Here is a 21066-nt window from a genome sequence, read left to right on the forward strand (position 1 = left end):
ATATGGGGCAATACGTTCATCTATATCCTAGAGTTCAGGGTAATGTACATAAGAGCTGTCCAGCTGGTATCAGCAATCCTGCAAGGTAGGCTCAGCCGCTTGAGTGGCTAGCCCAAGGTTACTCAGTGAACTTCACACTAGGTGGGGATTTGAACCCAGTTACCTCAAACTTCTGCTCTTAGTGTTTTTAAAAATAAACAAACGCACACACAAAACAAAAACCTGAGACTTTAATTGAAAACAAAAACAAAAATATTTCCATTATAGTTCAGTCTAGCAAATATTTTGCTGTTCTAGATTAAGTGTATCTGCAAACTGAGTGTCTCTCCCAGAGTAGAATGTTCTAACAGTATGGAAGCAGCCTCCGAGAAGCCCCCCATCTTCACATTTGGGCATGACATAAAGATAATGCTGCTAAAAGGATGCTGATTGGGTCAATGCCAATGGGGTACAAAGGACCATTCTCAGCATCCGAATCACTGGTCCTTTTTTCAAGTGAGTCCAAAATAGACTCTCTTGAGAATGAGGCTGCAAATCTTCATTGGATTCTAGTGATGTGGAAGAGGCTCTCAGAGCCGTCCATGTTTTCTTCCAGAGATTTTCTTTGAGCCATCTGACTGCCTGTTGTATGTCAACATTTCACTTCTGAATATTGCACAAAGTTTTGGTACATCTTAGTATTCAGTGCTCCATCTCCATCGCAGTGTCTTCAGCTCTGCAGGGGCCAGTTTGAGATTTCTACCCCAGGGTTATTGACTGGATGGATCAGGAAATGCTGATTGAATGGGTCTTCGGACCCTCTTGTTGCATTTTCAGAGCCAGCATGGCTCTCCGATACAAATCTGGGGGACAAAAACCACACAGCTGATGCAATACACTAACTGTCGTTAACTGTCTGGCTAACTGTCACAGGTACAGTGGGGAAAAATATAAGCCCCTACATCTTCAACTCTAAGGAAGCAATATGAACCAGGGGGCATACATTGAAAATGCTGGGGGGAAGAATTAGGACTAATAAAAGGAAACACTTCTTCATGCAACATGTAATTGGTGTTTAGAATATGCTGCCACAGGAGGTGGTGATGGCCACAAACCTGGATAGCTTTAAAAAGGGCTTGGACAGAATTATGGAGAAGTCAATCTATGGGTACCAAACTGGATCCTCTTTGATCTGAGATTGCAAATGCTTTAACAGATCAGGTGCTCGGGAGCAACAGCAGCAGAAGGCTGTTGCTTTCACATCCTGCATGTGAGCTCCCAAAGGCATCTGGTGGGCCACTGCGAGTAGCAGAGTGCTGGGCTAGATGGACTCTGGTCTGATCTAGCAGGCTCGTTCTTATGATTTTGCTAAATAAATTAATGTCCACTTACTGCACATTCCTGGCAGCTTTGCTAGCTTCTTTTCAGGAGGAAACCAGTATTACTGTTGGTTTCGTGAAAGAGGCATGGTTGCATAGAAAGGAACTAAATAAATGCAGCTTTTCCCATTCCAAGGTGGTCACAATGAGGAAAACTTTCTTGCCTGATGTTGCAGAACATGTGTGTGCATGCTCACTTCCCCATGTTCTTAAAGGGGCAGTGCTACTGTCTGATCATGGTGGCAAAACCACAGTGCTTCAGGAAGGTTCATATTTGGCCCAATAAAAGCCACATGTTTTTGGGTTCTACAAACCATTAATGCAGAATCAAAAACCTACCCCCAACAACAGTCATGCCAAATTAGACCACAGACTTATCACATTCATCCTCCAGCCTGCAGCTTCAAAGAAGTAGAGAAGCAGGGCATGAAGGCGACAGACCTCCCTAGCTCCTCAGCAACTGGTACTCAGTGGTATACTGCCTCTAAATATGGAGGTTCCATTTAGCTATCAGCATTCACTGGTGTAGATCTATTACATTTTAAATCCCTTCCTTCTCCAAGGAGCTTTGTGCCACATATCAGGTTCCTCTGTTTTATTCTCAAAATAATTGGGTTAGGTTGGATCCACTGAGAGAGAGTGATTGGCCTAAAGTTATTGCATAAGTATAATCCCTCAGTTGGGATTTGAATTCAGATCTCCTCACTTCTACTTTATGTGTGTATGTGTTAAGTGCTATCAAGCCACTTCCAACAGCCTTGCTGATGTTTTGCAGATTAAGATTTGTGGCTTCCTTTGTAGTGTCAATCCATCTCATGTTGGGTCTTCCTCTTCTTCTGCATTCTATACTTCACATATATTCTTTATGTATTTGTCTACCCTCCCCAAACCAATTATGTAAGTAAACAATGTGTTGAACGAAGTAGTCCTGAATCTATCACCAGTAGATTTCATGGGGTGACCTTCAGTTTTTAACATTTTAACAATTTTAACATGGAGGAGATGGAGCAAGCCCTCGATATTTCTTTTCTCCAAACCATGTCTAATTGAAAAACCTCTCACAATAAGAATGTAAGAAATCACTGGTATACAGAGTATCATGCAAAGACTGTAATCCCGCCCCCCCAAACCACCTTTCCTACCAAAAGTGCTTGACAGGTTCTCATTTCGTTGGGTCTCTGCTTGCTCTTTGCTCTTGATTTTATTTTTCAGTGTTTTATTTTTCTTCTTTGTGCTCTGCCCTGGAAGAACAGAAATGAACAAACAAGGCTTTAATCATCCAGCAAGCCTATTTTGCAGCATTATGAGCTAGTTCGGACATTTTTTAAATAAAAAAAATAAAATCCAAGAAACAATTAATTTATTTTTACAAAAAATAAATCTATCTGTCCTCTGGACCAGTCTCAAGGGCAGCCCAACACACAGCAGGTTACAGTAATACAGCAGTAAAACACAGCAGGTTACAGCCCAACACACAACAGGATACAGAGGTGTCCACTGCATGAATCATTGTGGCAAAGTCAGACCATCAAGAAAGGGAGATAGTTGGGGAGCACACCAAAGATGTTAAAACACAATTTTACCTCCTAGCAAAACCTGCTTCTCCGTGGTTAGTGTGGCATCTAAAATGACCCCCAAACTCCTGACGGAAACAGAAGGTGTTTGCATTCCATCAAGAGTTGGGAGTCGAAGTCCATGACCTAGTCTGGACCGAGACGGTGTAGTGGTTAAGGTATCAGACTAGCAACTGGGAAACCTAGGTTCTAATCCCCACTTTGCCATGGAAACTTGCTGGGTAACAACCGTGGGCCAGTTACACACTCTCAGCCTTGACCCTGGAATGTACTTACGTGAGAGATCTCCAAAGAATACCAGGGGCATGATGTGAAAGCAGGCAATAGTAAACCACCTCTGAATGTCTCTTGCCTTGAAAACGCTATCGGAGCACCATCAGTTTGGCTGTGATGCAAGTAAATAAATAAAACAGAACAAGCAGGATGCTGGACTGAGCTCCAATTCAGCAGGACTCTTCTTATGTTCCAATACTGCTACTTTAGAACAATGTTGTGGCTCCTTATAAATGGCTGTAGCACATTGAAATAAGAATTCTATTTCCTTCCGCAGCACTGTATATGTTTGGGTGTTTTGTTAACATTTGTTCATTTTTACCTGCTGGGGTTGGAGATGTTTCTCGAATTCTGGGATTCTCTTGGGCAACCTTGTTGTTCTGGATGAGGCCACCGATGGCTCCGCATTTGCTCCCACTGGCTGCCATTTTGCCCTTGACGTCTTCAGCCAACGTGCTGCTCGACTGCACTGAGCCTTTCTTCTTCATCTTGAGATTTACTTTCCTCTTCTTCTTCTTGGGCGCCATAGTTCTTTCCTCTTTCTGCACAAAGACCAAGGAATGGTAAGCATATATCTACGGAAGCCATTTCAGAAGCTTACCATTCTAAAGGTCTTGCTCACACCAGTAGTAATATCCCACAATATCTCTAACACTCTAAAAGCCTCATGCTTGGATTCATTTTTACCAAGATATGAGAGAGGAGGGGGCAGGTCTTACTTTTTGGAACATCTCTCTGAGATTTTCAGAATTTTCCTTGGTTTCCCTATTGGTTGAGGTAAGGAGGGGAATCTGGCTCAAGTCAGCAAAGCATAATTCTCTGCGGTGGCAGCAGTGAGAAAAGAGAAAGGGAACCAAGAGGAACAAAGGCTGAAGAGAGGTGAACTCCACTATTTATTTCTTTTATTGGATTTATATCCCGCTCTATACTTGAAGGGCTCTGGCTATGAGGTCTAGAAGCTTAAGACCAATGCCAGCTGTGTAAATTTCTTGTTCCAAAGGACTGATTTACTACATCAACTACCAATGGACATATTGCTACTTCTGAATACAGGTAATCGACACATCGCTGTAGCTTAATGTTAAAACAATATTTGCATTATTTTTAAAAGCCTTTAAAAGTGGTGTGTGTGGATGGTGGTGGTAGAAAATGAACTATGAACATCTGAGATGCAAGGAAACATCTTTTGTCTCTGGGGAATCTCTGACTGCTCCGGCCTGGGGCAAGAAAAATAGGACCTGCAACAAAGGTCCATTTTCCCCATCCACAATGAATCAGACTTCGACCAAGATGTTTAGCAAAAGCTTATATCGAACGAGGTTTGAGAAAGATTGCAGGATAGCAGAGGAAACCTCAGAAAGCAAATAATCAGGGAACCACATAGCATGAATTCTCAAAAACAACCCTGCTTCAGTTGGAAAGCCAGTTTGAATGCTGGAGAAAAACTTCTGTATAGAAGCTGTCTTAGATGGCTTTAAAAGGAAGTAGGCAAATTCTTGGAGATGGTTCTGTTCCCAGCTATTACCTCCATATTCAGAAGCAGTGAACTGATACCAGCTGCTGGACTTTTAGGCCACTGTTGAAAGCAAGATGCTAGATGGATTGCTGATTAGGTCCAGCACAGAGGTGGGATCCAGCAGGTTCTCACCAGTTCCTGAGAGTGGGTTACTAATTATTTGTGTGTGCCGAGAGGGGATTACTAATTGCGTCTGATTTTCCGTTAGAAATTCCATTAGGTCCAAAAATCATAAAGTCCTGTTGTTTCCTATGTGGCTGGTTAGCGAAGGTAGAAAATGGGATAACTCTCCCTGTTGGGCTGTTTTAAAAACATGTTTTAGAAATATGGTAAAGTTCCTTGTTTAAGGAAAGTATCCTTCTTTTGATTTCTAGAAACAAAATTAAGTATTTGAAAGTATTAAGTTTTTGACAGGCAGTCAATTAGAGCAGAAGTAGTTGTTTCTGTTGGCAGTAGACGATAGGACTTGCTATAATGAGTTTAAATTATGGACAGAAAGCAGCTGGAAATTAGGAACTTTTTTTTTACAGTAAGAGTTTTTTACAGTAATAGAGAAATTATTAATGCCTCACCCCCGGAATGCCCGGCCATGCCCCTGTCGTGCCCCGCCCAGCCCCATTGGCGCTACACCATTGTTTGAATCCCACCACCTTGGGAACCTATTACTAAAATTTTTGGATCCCACCACTGGTCCAGCAGGGCTCTTTTTAGATGCTTATATTATAGTCTGTACTTTATACAAAGAAATCAAAGTTCTGTGGCAATAAACAGATCAATCTGCAACTTTCATAACATTATCAAATATGCACATAGTTGTTTAAGTCTGCTTCTGCTGATTATAAGGATGTGGTAGGACGGCAAAACACCATCCCATCCCATCATGGAAACCCTGCTATACCCCATTTTGTATGTGAGACTTCACTAGGCATTCCCCAAGTTCTTTCAAACCTACTTCAAAATCTTGAGAACTAAAAATTGGAGGGGGGGGGGGTTATGGAAACTGCTTATTTACACTCTGTGCTAATTTCTGCGTTTCTGGCTGTGTAATGATAGAACGTAAATAGCTCAGATCAAGATAATGAATCTTTGTAAAATACAAAACACAAAACTACCGATTTATCTTTCTTTAGATGTCAGTCACTACTGCAGAACACTCTAACTGTACATTTATGACACATGTATTTTTTGGGGCAATTTTTTGCAATGTTTATTTTATTTATTTATTTATCGTTATAGACTGTCCTCCCCCAGAGGGCTCAGAGCGGTTTACAACAACAACAAAACAGATAATACGGTGGCACATAAGCACCGGTACAAATTAAAACATAATATTTAAATCATAATATAAAATTTCAAAATAGCAAACAGATGGCGTTTAATGGCTAAAACTCCTCTAAGAGGGGGACAGCAGGGTCCCAGCTGTTTAAAAAAATGGAAAAGGGAAGGGGGAGGGGGTGGATTGCCATTGTTCAGAGGTGGATTGCCATTGCCGGCCTCCATGTTACACCCCTGATATTCCTTGGAGGCCTCCCATCCAAATAATTGCCAGGGTCAAAGTTGAGAGTGTGTGTGACTGGCCCAGGGTCACTCAGCAAGTATCCATGGCATCATGGTTTCCCAGATCCTCATCCAACATCTTAACCATTACACCACGCTGGCTCTCTATTTTGTATGTACTGTGTGGAAACAGTTGCAGCTCCTTGTGACTGGTCTCAGCCTGGCCCCATGATTCTGGCATGTTCTGACCAAAAGACCTTCCCTAAATTACTCCCCGTCTCTTGTCAATTACTAGACATATGATATGACCAACACACCTATGAGACACCCGCAGTGATCCCTGTTAGAGGGCCTTTGGCCCTATAACTAACAATGATAATCACGCCTCTAGACAGAAAGGAGCAGGTTACCTGTGACAAAATGTTCTGGGAGCTCTTTGGTGGTTTGCTTTCCTCTATCTTGGCATTTTGTTCTTGGGAGTTCCCCCTTTTGGCTGGTGGCTCCCTAAAAATTGGAGGCAGAGGTAAGAAATAAGCTTAAACTAAAAGCAATCATATGTGGCTAATGATGGCTAACCCCAAACTATGCTGTCCTCTACAGTGACTTGAGGATCATGAAAGTAAAGTATCAATATGGTAGAAGAACTGGGTCTGAAAGAACAAGGCTGAGGCATGTGATGTATCTGTTATGCTGGAGCTAAGCAAGAAGGAATACGGTCCATTCAATTCTATGGGTTGCATGATGGAAGAAAGGCAGGAAATAAGTATAATAGTAGAACCTGTTCTCAAATCCCTACTCATTCAAGTAGTCTAGGGCAACCCTTTCTCAGCCTCACTGGACTATCCAAAATAAATTTTGCAAGAGTGTGAAGATGAGAATCATGACATACCATGCTGTAATGCTGCTATAAAGCACTGTCAGGATGTTAGCTTCCCTAGCATTGCCAGACCACTGTCCTGATTGATGGCAGGACAACCACTGTGGTTTCAATAAGTATTTGTTAAACTTAACAAGAATAATTAACAGCTACTTAACAGTTCCCAGCCTGAACTCTCTTGGTTCCAGCTCCAAGAACATCTTTTTCTGGCTCTTAACTCCTCGCCTCATCTCAGACCCTCTCTTAAAGGCATATATCACCACAACCATGGCAAGTGGCAGGAGTTTTTGGGTGGCAGGAGTTTTGGGAGTGGAGAGGGCTGGGCAGCACTGTGCATTGTGACATCACTTCCTGGTTAAAAAAACAGAAATAGTGTATATAACTCAAGGAATAGCCAGCAGAGAAGGGTATTTTGTGGGCATGCCCTAATCAAATAGAAGTTGTGAATATGCAGGTGGCTATAGAGACTCTGGAATAATTTTGTTGTTCTGCTGTTGTTGGATCTGAGGCAGAAATATTTGGGGCAACTTTTATCCTATAAACCTTATTTTTATTCACAAAATTTAATTCAGTATCTGACAAAGATGATAGAACTACAATATTATTAGCTAACTTCTTGCGGGCAGTAATCGATTATAAAAGAAATTTGGGGGGATTATATTACTGAGATGCTGCTCGAAGCCTTTTGGCTGTTTAAGCAATATCATTTAAGTAAGTAAGAATAGCCAGCGATTCCTAGAGCTACCCTACATAGCCAGCGATTCCTAGAGCTACCCTACATCTTTGCTGGGTCTCCCCTGGAAATGATATCATGCAGATGACACCAATGTGTTTTTTAAAAAATTGTTTCCCTACTGCCACTTCGAGCCATGTTGGGCAACATGGACTTCCAGCAGAAGGTCTCCCACCGTAGTGGGAGTCGTGGCAGTCCTACTTCATTCTCTGCCTAATTCCTACTCAACCAAGTTACAATCTTGGTTGTGGCTAATGATGCCATTTCAAAGTCAAGATAGGAGGAGGAAGGAGAACCTTTCTTCCCGGGTCTTGCTCCGGGGTCTCCGGGCCTTCCGGGATACCTCCCGCTCTGATAACTGTTGCGGTTCAAGGCTGTCTTTCTGGATGCGATCAGACAGTGCCCCATAGTTGACGGCAATGATGCGCAAGAGCCAGTGAAGCCCTTGAATGATGGTTCGGCACTGAGTCCTGGGAAGTCTTTTGGTGGCTGAAGAGGGTTCCTGTGAGATGATACACAAGACAGCTGGGATTAAAGCCCACAGGATCAAACTAAAAACAAGCAAGAAAGAGTTTCTGAAATAGAATGCAGGCATTGGGGGCTATGGGGGCTCTGCTAAGGCACTGGTCTTCAATTGGGAAGCCAAGCCATGATTTATAAGGGGTATATCAGAAGCATCAGTGCATCTGACCATTTTTGTGAGGGATTTTTAAAGATAAGAAAAAAAATAGGGAAATCAAAGAGTGAACAAGAGAGCAGATGCAAGCTACACTGAAGGCCAACTCACATATGATAGTGGAGATCAGCATTCAGATGCCCAGAAGTTAAGCTGCCAAAAACAGCTGGGAGGAAGAAGAAGAAAAGAAGAGTTTGGATTTATATCCCCCCTTTCTCTCCTGCAGGAGACACAAAGGGGCTTACAATCTCCTTGCCCTTCCCCCCTCACAACAAACACCCTGTGAGGTGGGTGGGGCTGAGAGAGCTCCGAGAAGCTGTGACTAGCCCAAGGTCACCCAGCTGGCGTGTGTGGGAATGTACAGGCTAATCTGAATTCCTCAGATAAGCCTCCACAGCTCAGGCGGCAGAGCTGGGAATCAAACCCGGTTCCTCCAGATTAGATACACGAGCTCTTAACCTCCTACGCCACTGCTGCTTTCAAGAGGGGAATGATCTGAATAAGGGCTGTAATTCTGTCTCCCACCCCCACCCCCAAGCCATTTCCTAGGCCAGAAAGGGATCTGCCAAGCAACAACTTTGTCATAGGGATAAAAATGGAGGACAGAAGAATGATGCAAACTATTTTGGGTACCTATTAGGGAGAAAGGTGGGGTATAAATGAAGAAGAACTTGGAGAGGCATTGCCAATACAAGTGGAGAGTGTGAACCCATGCTTACAATGCGACACAGCGACTTGCTTTCATTCACGAGCTTCTCCAGAGACAGGTACTCGATGATTTCACTGGGCAAGAGTGCATCCAACTTGTCCTGTTTGTTCGCCAGCCTTGAAGCACCCACACCAAAATCAGAAGACAGAACAGCAAGATCCCATCAGCAAACAGCATAAATGTTGTCCTTACACCCTCTGGCCACACAATACGGAGAAGGCAACAGATCTGCAAGGAGCACCTTGTCCTCTATGTGCACCCCAGAAAAACAGCACCCTCCTGGGATTTGGGGGTCAGGAAAATGATGTCGGGGAGAATGCCAGGATTCTGGTTCATGTAGGGCCCTGAAGTACTTAGAAAAGTAAATTCCCTATGCTTTTGTGTAGCTGTGGGGAACATGAGTTGGGGTGGTGTGGGGAAGAATCCCAACCTAGTTTGTCGGGACATATCACAGAGTTTATGTCTCAGTGCTTCAATCATCTTATCAAAACCTGTCTTCAAGTACTAAGAGCAGAGTTCCCCCTCTCTCTCAGAAGGGAACCCATTCTTTGGAACCCCAAGAAGTCAGTCCTCACTTCTTACATTCAGGTCTATAGTTAAACCCTCGTAAGAAATTCCAGAGGGACAACTGCACTAATCTACTGCTGTAGAAAACCAAACAGGAGTCTTAGGACAGCTTAAATAGGAGTCTTAGGAGCAGCAGTGGCATAGTGGTTAAGAGCAGGTGCATTCTAATCTGGAGGAACTGGGTTTGATTCCCCGCTCTGCCGCTTGAGCTGTGGAGGCTTATCTGGGGAATTCAGATTAGCCTATGCCCTCCCATACATGCCAGCTGGGTGACCTTGGGCTAGTCACAGCTCTACAGAGCTCTCTCAGCCCCACCTACCTCACAGGGTGTTTGTTGTGAGGTGGGAAGGGCAAGGAGATTGTAAGCCCCTTTGAGTCTCCTACAGGAGAGAAAGGGGGATATAAATCCAAACTCTTCCTCTTCTTCCTCTTCTTCTTCTTGCCTCACAATTTTTTATTGCAACATAATCATTCATGGTTTGCTGCATACAAGGAATAGGGCTGTAGCCCACTAATGGTTATCATAGAATAAGGTGTTACAATACTTTTTTTGTTTAGAAAGAATTTTGGATGGGCATTTAAGCTGCTGAGTTGCGGGTATAGATTTCCATGGGGCTCAAAATAACCTTTTAGCTTAGTTTACTTTCCACAATACAATGTTTTAGAATAGATTGGCTAAGTGGGCCAGGTCTAGACGGAAAAGAGAATGAAAATGAAGTAAGTGAATAAATATAGAATATCTGTCAATGTAAAACGGGAACACTTTTCCTGCATCAGAAACTCTGCTGTTTTAAGTCTTGTTTGTGAAGCCCTTGTGCGTGATGGCCCAACTCTGACCCAGTGAAATGGTCTACTCTGAGCTCTGCCATCTCTTGATTGAGGACACAAAGAGATGTAAACAGGATGAAAGGAAGCAGACTTTATAACCCTCTCTCCCAGTAGCCAGGCTCAGAGTGGCTAACAAATCAAAACATCAACAGAATAATACATTAATAATGACACTACAATATTAAAACATTATATCCCATTTCAGATGGCGTTGAGTCCTTGGAGCCAGTGAGTATCTAATTATGATCATATAATACCCTCCAATCCCATTAGATGTTTCATTTATAGCTCATATGTGAGGAGGGAAGGCAGAGGAGGGGCAGATTGAGAGGCCAGTAAAATTCAAGAAAAACTGTAGCTGTCTCAACCAGAAGCCCGGTGGATAGTGGTGTAGCGCCAAGGGGACAGGGGGACATGACATACCAGGCGCATACCGATGCAGGGGCAGGTGTGTGTGGAGGGGGCATTCCAGGGCGTTCTGGGAGTGTTCCGGGGCAGGGGTGTGGCAGGGGCATGGGGTGCATGCATGCCCTAGGCACAGTTCCCCCTCTCTCCAGCCCAGCCGGTGGAACATCTCTGTCTTTCAGGCCCTGTGGAACTGGACTAAGATTCAGGCAGATTTGGAGCTATTATGAAAACGGTCCCTCTTCCATCTTCTGGTTCAATCACCAGTTCCAGTGAAATGTAAGTTACTTTCAACTCTGGAGGATCCAAGATCCATGAACGCCATCATATTTGTTTGTGGCCTGATTATCAAACTGTATATTACATGGGAAAGCTACAATTCAAACCACTATTTTTTCCTACACATTAAAAAGCCACCAGGGTGGAGGTGAGAATTCAGACCAGGTCTACAGCATGGAGGCCAGGGGCTTAAATATTCTCTCCTGCTTCCCTATCAGCCATCCTTTAAAAGAAGAGCATCCTCTGCTTCAAGCCCCTCTCCCCAATTTCTCCATTTACACCCTCACTTTTATCCACAGGGACACAAGAAGAAATTACAATGCAAAGAGAACGAGGCTCACAATAGCAGAGGCTTTCCCGAAATCTTAGGGTGCCCCAAGACACGCGCAAAGGTCTTCTTGACCTCATCCATCTGTGCCATGTTGCTAGAATCGAGCACAAAGATTATCCCATGAGCTTTGCCGTAGTGGTTCTTCCAGGTTCTCTGACCCCCCTCTGGGTTGATGAAGGATACCTCAAACCTGTCCACTCTGAGCTCTGTCTGATTTGGCTTGGTGGTAGGGAGAACTTCGCAGGAGAGTACTGCACAGAGAAAATGGAAAGATCAGACACAAACTAATCGTTAGTTCCACCTACACAGATAGGGACTGTACATCAATATATTGTTTAAGGCTTTCACGGCCAAATTCAATTGTTTGTGGTTGGTTTTCCGGGCTGTGTGGCCATGGTCTGGTAGATCTTGTTCCTAACATTTTGCCTGCATCTGTGGCTGGCATCTTCAGAGGTGTATCACAGAGAGAAGTCTGTTACACACAACCAATTGTACATCAATAGTTTCCCCCTAATTTCTTGGAGGTTTGTTGAAAAGCTAGTTTGTAGAAAAGCTAGAGAGTGTTGAAAAGCTAGTTTCATCAGCTGGTGTGTCAGATTTAAATGGCAGAAACATCTGAATTCCAAAACTATCACTGTAAACATTCTCTGTGGTGGCCCCAAATGTACAGAACTCTTTCCCTAGAAAGAGTAAACCTTGCCTCTGGTGTGTTCCCCACGGACCATATATCCTGGGATAAGGAGGTGAAACATCCCAGTTTGGCCATGACTTCCGCGGTAGAATATAGTCCAGAATGAATATGAGAATTATCATTCATTTTTATGCGCTCCTTTTGTTGAAACCATTATGTTGTGCATTATTGAACATGATACTTTGATAGAAGAGCAATGTATTTTTACTTTCAAACAGACTGGGGGAAGCAGGGGTAGGTAGGCATTGGGACCCAGGTGGAGCATTCTACAACAAAGAAGGTCTGGCATGTTGAGGTCTGTGGCAGAGGAATATTCAACCCTACTAACATCTTTTTCTGAGACAGACTATAACAGAGCACCTGCCTTGTTAAATTCAATTCCCAACATCTCCAGTGAAAGGATCAGGTACCAGGAAGACCTCTGCTTGACACCCTGGAGAACTGCTGCCAATCAGATTGGACAAGACTGTCCTTGATAGACCAAGGGTCTGGCTTAGTATATGGAATCCTCATGCACTTGAACATCGAACATACAGAGAACCTACATGTTTCAGTTTATCTAGCTACTCACCTCTCTGGATTTCTCTGACTAGGGAAGTTTTTCCTGCTCCTTCTAGGCCAAGGACAAGGAGAGTCACTCTTCTGGCAAGGAGGAAAGAAAACGTGACATTGTGTTATGGCAAGATCTGAAGCTATGCTCTCTCCCCTAACACTTCTCCTCCAACATTTCACTGAAAAAAGGGAAACACCTGGGAATAGGGTTATTGATAGGGCTGCTAGGTCCTCTTTGGCTACTCATGGGCAATGGAGGTGGGGAACGTTGCCAGATCCAGGTTGGAAAACTCATAGAGATTTAGGGAGAGTCTGGGGAGGCCAGGGACTCGAGTGGGGTACAATGCCACAGAGCCCATCCTCCCCAAAACCTATTTTCTCCAGGGGAACTCATTTTTCTGGAGATGAACTACAATTCCAGGAGATCCCCAGGTCCCACCTGGAAACTGGCATCCCTAATTGTTTCAAACTGTTTCAAACAAATTGTTTCAAACAAAGGTCACCACCTTCATCCTGCCTCTTTATTAAACTTTGCTGAAGTTTAATAAATGTGTTCACTTGAGTAGCCTATTCTCAGCTGTTTCCACAGAGAAAGGTGACTGTCTGCTAACATCCTGCAAAAACTAAAAACCAACACTGCAGCTTATGGTTGGGGCAGAGAACATGGGAGATAAAAGTCTGCGTAGAAGCAGGCTTCCTCAGTCTTCTAAGGAGCGCCGTTAGTAGACCAACTATTTAAAAATTACCGTATATACTCGCGTATAAGCCGAGTTTTTCAGCCCTGTTAAAAGGCTGAGAAAAGCCCCCTCGGCTTATACGCGAGTCACCATTTTCTAGCAATCACAACGAGGCTGGGGGCGGGGCCGGGACAACCTCCCTGCCACCTGGAAGCCGCTTGTTGCTGCCCTCCTCCGAGGGTGAAGGGGGAACCCTGAGGCACCCTGGCTGGCTGGGCTTCGTCAAACCCAGGGAGGCAGAGGGAGCTCCTTATTTGGGCAGTGACATCAGGGGGAGTCACTGCCCAAGTAAGGAGCTCCCTCTGCCTGCCGGCTGGGTTTGACCAAGCCCAGCCAGGGAGCTCCTTATTTGGGCAGTGACATCAGGGGGAGTCACTGCCCAAATAAGGAGCTCCCTCTGCCTGCCCGCTGGCTGGGCTTTGTCAAACCCAGCCAGCGGGCAGGCAGAGGGAGTTCCTCTCCTCCCGGCTTCCCACCCTCAGCTTATACACGAGTCAATAAGTTTTCCCAGGTTTGGGCAGTAAAATTAGGTGCCTCGGCTTTCACACGGGTTGGCTTATACATGAGTATATATGGTAAGCATACTATAAACACATCATAATCCTATTCATGCTTACTCAGAAGTACATACGCATTGTCTTGCTTCCTTTAGTAAGACATGACACATCTCATCTGGTTTTCACCCCAGTGTAAATAATCATGGCTGCAGTCTTATCTAGAGTAAACTCTGCTAGACACATTGCACTGACCTCTTCCCCAAAAGCCAAAATGGAAGAAGTGGGTTTTTTTAGGCAGACACCACTGCAGGAGAATTATCAGTGAAACAACCAGGGCTGATTTTTAAAAACTGGACAGAGGCTCGGTGTCTTCAGCAGCTTTGAAACAGGCAGAAAATCTGCAATTCCCCCCACTTTCTCTATTGCAGCCGTCTCCAGTGCGGGAGGAGAGATCAAACTGCCAGGAAGTCAAAAAGACACAGAAACTCTCACCATTAAAGGAGAGCAGACGTATAGCGTGCACTTCAGCATTAGACAGATGAAAACAGGCATACATTTTTATTCTCCCACCTTGTGTCCTTGAAGCCCTTTTCCTTATGTTCTGACTGGTTAGAAAGTATGAATGAGGGGAGGAAAGAAAGGGATAACAAGCTCTATCCTGATAAGAGACCCTATAAGCTTTCCATGCTCAGAGCAGGATGGAGTTTATCACTAGGTGCACAGAAGTGTTAAAAAGAAGAAAAAGAAGGAGGAGGAGAAGAGCTCCCAATCAGGTGAAGAGAGTCATGCACTTGCTGTCATAATTCAGCCCCACCCAACATGTTCACTCCACTCAGCTGCAATGTTTGAAGAGAACAATAGGTTAGAGCCCCCTCAGGAATTGCGCCTGGTGACTGAGGGGTATTCCTAGCTTATTGCTTTTGTAACCATTTACATTGACAGAGATGGTATCTGGATGACAGAAAGGTACCTTCACTTCAGTGTGATTGTCACAAGATATATGGGACCAGCCTGCTATATGTAACAGAACTTTCCTTTCGCTTGTATTGATCTTTATGGCTTAACATGTTGGTAGAGAAGTAGACTGACCCTGGTTGGTTGCTCCCAAGAGAAAAGGATGTGCCTGTTGCCCTGTGGAGACAGACAAGCCAGGTGGCTGTATCTTTGCCTATCGCTGACCTTGGAGCGCCTAAGCTCCAAAATCTCTTTTCACACATTCTCTGGGAAAACAGGAGGGGGGATCATTTGGGGATAAAAGGAGGCCAGCTAAGCCAGGTCTGGCAGAACTGATTTTCTCAAGCTGGGTGCTTCGTTGCCTTTCAATAAACACTTCTGATCAAGACTCCAGAGTCCATTTATTCCTTGAAGGTGCGAGACCTAACAAGCCCACCCCCATAGAAGATTTCCTTGTGCAAAGAGGCACTAACATTACTCTTCTCTTCACTGTCTCTTTACACAAAGTGAAAGAATTTCTCTTCCCACAAGGGCAAAGCATGTGTGTCAAGTCACAGCTGACTTATAGCCACCCCAGCAAGGGGCTTTCAAGGCAAAGGAGACACTAAACTACTAGATTTTCTTTCCTGTTCACACCCCTCTTCCATTGTGACCAATTGATGGAATGTCATCTCTGCCTCCAGTATGTCTAGCTGCCAACTGCGAACCATCCTCTGCTGCTGTGCCTAAATTCTGCTCTTGGCTACAGATCATAGATCAGAGGCATAACTGTAGAGGCCACTCTGAGCTGAAGGGATTCCTTTGCTCTGCAATAGCTAGTAAGGGGTCTGCAACCTGCGTCTCTCCAGATGTTCATGGACTACAATTCCCATCAGCCCCAGCCAATTGGCCATGGTGGCAGGGGTTGATGGGAATTGTAGTCCATGAACATCTGGAGAGCCGCAGGTTGCAGACCCCTGTCTGGGGCTTGAAGTGCAGCATGTTAGTAAACCGATTGCTAGAGCCCTTTTTGTGGCGAGCTTCCGAAAACTCAGCAAAAGGAAAGCTGGTGCCCTCTACTGTTTTCAAAAAAGCATCCTCTGAAGATTAAATAGGGGCCAATAAACTTACAAGGGTGTGGATCAGAAAACAGGGACCATCCTTGGTGACTGCGTGCGCGCGGGGGGGAGGGGGATATGGCAGAAAAGTTGCTTTGTTGCCATGGTGATCTTTGTGGGGCGCAAGCCTGGCTAAAAAGGCGCAATATATTGGAAACAGAAAGTTGGAGGGAGAGGAGATTGCTTGGCAACAAACACTTCAGTTTGTCGTCTTAGCAACCTTTGTTCTGCGGCATGTAGATAAAACCAGAGCTCTGTGGTCAGATAAGGCTGGGAGATTTGTGGGGAGCCTTCATCACCCATCGTGCTCCAGATGACCAGCCATTTTAAAGCAGGTGTTGCAATGTCTATGAATAGCCTGAAAGCCACATCCTCTGACCTCTGGTTTCTCAAACTGCTGAGGGCAGGGTGTGGTTTATGAGAAGACACCACTCTACTAAGATTTGTAAACAAGCTCAGACAAACACAGCCTGCCCTCTAGAGCAGTGATGGCGAACCTTTTCGAGACCCAGTGCCCAAATTGCAACCCAAAACCCACTTATTTATCGCAAAGTGCCAACACGACTTACCTGAATACTGAGGTTTTAGGTTAGGAAAAATGGTTGGCTCCAAGGCAGGCATTACTCGGGAGTAAGCTTGGTGGTAGTCTGTGGCTTTACTTTGAAGCAACCGTGCAACTCTTCCAATGGGTGAATCATGACCCTAGGAGGGTTTACTCAGAAGCAAGTCCCATTGCCAGCAACTGAGCTTACTCCCAGGTAAAGGAGTAATTAAAATCAGTTGGGTTTAACAGCGCTTAACAGGGTTACCTACACTGCTTCCCCAAAACTAGGTCTTAGGTTTAATGGTAATAGAGCCCAGCGGCCCAGGCCAGCGTAGATATGGGGAGGGGGGACTCTGTGCATGCCCACAGAGGAGGCTCTGAGTGCCACCTCTGGCACCTGTGCCATAGGTTCGCCACCACTGCTCTAGAGGCTTAATGTGTGGAAACAGGAAGCTAAACCTTTTTGGTTCAAAGAAGTAATGCTGGGATTTGCAAGTGTCTCTGTCACAATCAGTTATGAAAGTTTTAACTATCTGTTTGGGTGGACACAGGATGTTGAAGTCACATTCCAATGAGCTGACCTATTGATCAGCTATTGGCTAATCAATTTGATAGCCATTGGCTACATGTTTGTGAGCCCATATACCTGACGTTATAAAATCAACTTGCTGTCTTCGTTCTTTGTTCAGACTCACTCAGTTCTTGCCATGTGCTGAGACAACTGTAAATATGGAGCAGTACAGTATAGTATTTGTTGTTTTTCTCCAGGTTGCCCTACCTTTATACGACGCACCTCATGAGTATCTGGGTCTTTATTGGTAACTGCCAGACTCTGCTAACAATATATATCAACCAACAAGTAAATATCTTAGCAAGCCTCTTCTAATAATGAGCCAGGATGCTGTTTTTATTCCAGTCAGTTGACAAACCTTTGCCCTGGAGATTATGATCAGGAAGTAGAGTTGCCAACCTCCAGACAATCTCCTGGAATTACAACTGATCGCTAGCAAGATCCTCAGATTTCTTTCAAGACCTGGGCGCTGCAGGACCTGATGTTAAGACAGAGCTGTTCCAACAGATTTATGGTTCAGGCAGCTATGTTTATACCATGTGAAAGCCTCCCTGTTCTTCAGCCCTCTATTGTTTACATTGGCAGGGTTATTTTAATGGAAACTGATTTTATTTGCCATCTGGGTTTTAATTGTTATTTATAGTTTTAAGCTTTGATTGTATGTTAAATGTTGGAAGCTGCCCTAAGCCTGCCTGGGGATGGGTGGCATATAAATAAAATAAACTAACGTAACAGGGATCATTCCCCCAGGAGAAAACAAATGCTTCGGAGGGCAGAGTCTGTGACATTATGGCCTACCTTTCCTCAAACTCCACTCATCTAGGCTCCACCTCCAAATCTCCAGGAATTGCCCAACCCAGAGTTGGCAACCCTAGATTCAGCACAATGCTGTTGGAGGATGGAATTCTTTCTAAAGGCTGTAAGAGAACCTGTCTCATTTCATTTCATTTCTTGGATTTACAGATCACCCTTCCCCAAAGGGCTCAGGGAAGTGAACAGCAAAAAATATAAAATATAACTTTAAACAGTATAAAATAACTTTAAAATATAATATAAAACCAGCTCAAACCCACTTAATAAAATCAGGAACCACGTAATATCATATGGCGGCATTTTCTTCCCCCCTCCCCACTTGCGCCCACAGAAGGCCAGAGGTCTCATCCTCAGTTGGATAATGCAGTTTCCAAGGAATGGGGAAAGGGACTCAGCAAAGGCATAGAATCGGCTTTTGCCAAAATCTTCCAAATGGCGAAAGCTGCCACCATCCAAAGTCACCTGACTTCTAGATTACTTCACAGCACTAGCAGAAAACATGCCCTTCCTTGGTTGGAGGAAACCAAAGTTCCACCTTGGATAGTGTCATTAGTTGAGTGGCAGTAAGGAAGGACAATCCCAATGTGGTCATGTCACTGTAGCTGTTTTTGGTGTAAAACTGAACTGTTTTTTTTTGAACTGTTGTTTTTCAAGTTCAATGTATTTTAATTAGCCCACTGTACAATTTTCAATTGAATACTACAAGTTCTGGTTTTGTTCAGTACTGGCTTTCCCCTCTTTCTTTGAATAGCTCGGAAAGTTTTTCCACAGCTTTTCCCATCCCTGTTTTCCTAGCGCTGGTTAGGAACTAATAACAAAGTCTCTTCCAATCAAAGGACTTTTGAGCAGTCTTCTAGAAAAAGTTGCTCTGAATGGGTGACGGAAACATTATACTTGAATGTGCTTTTAGAGTGCAGCTGATATGGTTTTCACTGTATTTTTACCAGGATCTCAGAGGGGTTGCCTGGTCCTCCCTGGCCACTGGTGAGGGAGGGGAAAGGGGGTAAGGTTGCCAGATCCAGGTTGGGAAAATCCTGTAGGTTTGGGGATGGAGCCTGGGGAGGGCAGGGACCTTAGTGGGGTGCAACCAATTCCATACAGCCCACCCAACAAAGCTTCCATTTGCTTGAGGGAACCCAATCTCTGTAGTCTGGAGATGAGCTGTTATTCCAGCAGATTCTCAGGTCTCACCTGAAGGCTGGCATCCCTATAGGTCTCCATGAGGAAATGCAAGGCTTCACATACCCTGTGAAGCAGTGCAGTGAATGGCATGGAATGGAGAGGGACTAGTTGCTAATATTTGAGAACTGCTGCTGTAAGAAAGAACATAAAGTGGAGTGTCCAGCTCTGGCCATCTAGATGTCCATGGACTACAATTCCCATCAGCCCCTGCCAGCCCGAAAACTTGAGGGCCAGAGTTGGACACCCCTGACATAAAGTCTTTTTTTTACTGTATATTATACAGGAAATGTCAAAGGACAAAGCAGAGAGAAAAAAACAAAACACCTCCATGGAATTTACCTCAGCGGCTCCTGAATCGCCTGCAGCCAAGACCAGCAGTAGGTGATGAGGTGAAACATACTTTGGCAAACCGCAGAACTTGGTTGTGTCTCTGTGCTGAAGAAACATTAAGAGAAGAAGAAAGGAAGAAGAAGAATTAGTGGAATTTTATTTCACAAAGGCAGGATAAAATAATGAAGTATCAATAATCATAAATGCATTATTTCTGGCATCCACAAGTGAAAAAACATAAGAACATAAGAACTAGCCTGCTGGATCAGACCACAGTCCATCTAGTCCAGCATTCTGCTACTCGCAATGGCCCACCAGGTGCCTTTGGGAGCTCACAGATTTAACCCTGGACTTAACAACTGCTAGCTTGGCTTAGCAACCAAGAATTCAGACTTGTTGCTTGACAGGTGCAAAAAGTCTGAGAAGAGACAGAGCCTGTATTCAGACATCCACAAACAAACCACATTTTGTTTGTAAGTCCTCAAATCCTCAGGCCTTGGTGTGGCCTTTCGTCTTCCATCATGCCTGGAGCCCCATCTGAAGATCTTTGGCTGTCCATAAACCACAAACTGAATCCTGGTTTAGTAGAATCTCAATTGCAGAAGGAGAGATAAAATCAAAACAAAACAAACTACCCTTTAGAACAGAGGTGACCAATCCTGGTCTTCCAGATGTTTGTGAACTACAATTCCCATCAGCCTCTGCCACTTTAGAAGATGGTTGATGCAAAATAACATCCTACTATTAACTGGGAAGCTTAGTAAAAAGACTGTTCATGTTCTTGTTGCCATTACTCCCCCATCATTTTGCACTACAGAAGACAATCAGTGATCAGAACAAAAGACCCCACGGTGAATTCTCTTTGGAGTCACGAGAAGCTCGCCACGCACAATCAACCTGTATTTTCTCTGGTATATACCCAACAATCATAAATGCAGTTCTAATCAGTTCAGGATTGTGCCACAAAATTCCAATGCGTGGTCTCAAAAATGTATCCCCAACATCCTTCTAAAAGAATAAACAGACACAAGGGTTTGCTTTTTAAAAAGGGTCTGTCCTCCCAGTGCATACCCAAAAGCCTTCTCTAGATCAGGATATGACAACTCTGTTCTTGTAGTTTCCTACTCTTTATTACACTACACATTCAAGATTTGGTCCTGAAAGACATGCATGTTTCCTTAGGCCAGAACTTCTACTTCTTCCTTTTCCCCAGGATTGCCCCCTTCCTTTTACGGCAATGAAAACATTTCCATTGCAGAAAACCAGGTTTAATTGAAAAGCTCTGCCCTCAGACTTTTCTGAGGTAAATTTTTTTTGGGGGGGGGGGGGTGTGTGACAGGGAATCAGAAAACCAGGGAATTACAGGGAATCAGATGAGCCCCACTGTTTTAAGAAGGATAAATTAAATAGAGAATCTCACCAGTTTCTTGCTACCGCATTCTTCTTCCTTCCATCCGTGTTCTACTTCATTCAGA

The 21066-nt window shown here is 44.2% G+C and overlaps 1 protein-coding gene across 2 annotated transcripts; it reads right to left on the reverse strand.

Moving 5' to 3' along the window:
- Positions 1-228: 228 nt before the first annotated feature.
- On the reverse strand, positions 229-21066 carry ARL13A (ADP ribosylation factor like GTPase 13A). Of its 2 annotated transcripts, XM_048514550.1 has the most exons (10): positions 21012-21066; positions 19601-19696; positions 12886-12956; positions 11634-11874; positions 9224-9329; positions 8125-8330; positions 6629-6722; positions 3528-3747; positions 2501-2599; positions 229-842 (listed from the first exon to the last, which is right to left on the reverse strand). In XM_048514550.1, exons 2-10 carry the CDS (start codon positions 19657-19659, stop codon positions 766-768), a joined length of 1173 nt encoding a protein of 390 aa, XP_048370507.1. In that variant the 5' UTR covers positions 19660-19696; positions 21012-21066; the 3' UTR covers positions 229-765. The 2 variants fall into 2 exon arrangements, with proteins under 2 accessions (XP_048370507.1, XP_048370508.1); XM_048514551.1 differs by lacking the exons at positions 19601-19696; positions 21012-21066 and having other exon boundaries at positions 11634-11717; positions 11807-11874; positions 12886-12921.

The sequence above is a fragment of the Sphaerodactylus townsendi genome, linkage group LG13 (genome assembly GCF_021028975.2).
Source record: "Sphaerodactylus townsendi isolate TG3544 linkage group LG13, MPM_Stown_v2.3, whole genome shotgun sequence".
Classification (NCBI taxonomy): domain Eukaryota; kingdom Metazoa; phylum Chordata; class Lepidosauria; order Squamata; family Sphaerodactylidae; genus Sphaerodactylus; species Sphaerodactylus townsendi.

Excerpts from the sequence above, each read along its gene's own strand:
- ARL13A (XM_048514550.1), bottom strand. The coding sequence starts at position 19,659 with ATGTTTCACCTCATCACCTACTGCTGGTCTTGGCTGCAGGCGATTCAG. Across the intron at positions 12,957-19,600 it reads GCGATTCAGGAGCCGCTGAG|AAGAGTGACTCTCCTTGTCC; the intron begins GTAAATTCCATG and ends CCTCCTTGCCAG. Across the intron at positions 2,600-3,527 it reads AACATCTCCAACCCCAGCAG|GGCAGAGCACAAAGAAGAAA; the intron begins GTAAAAATGAAC and ends CTGTTCTTCCAG.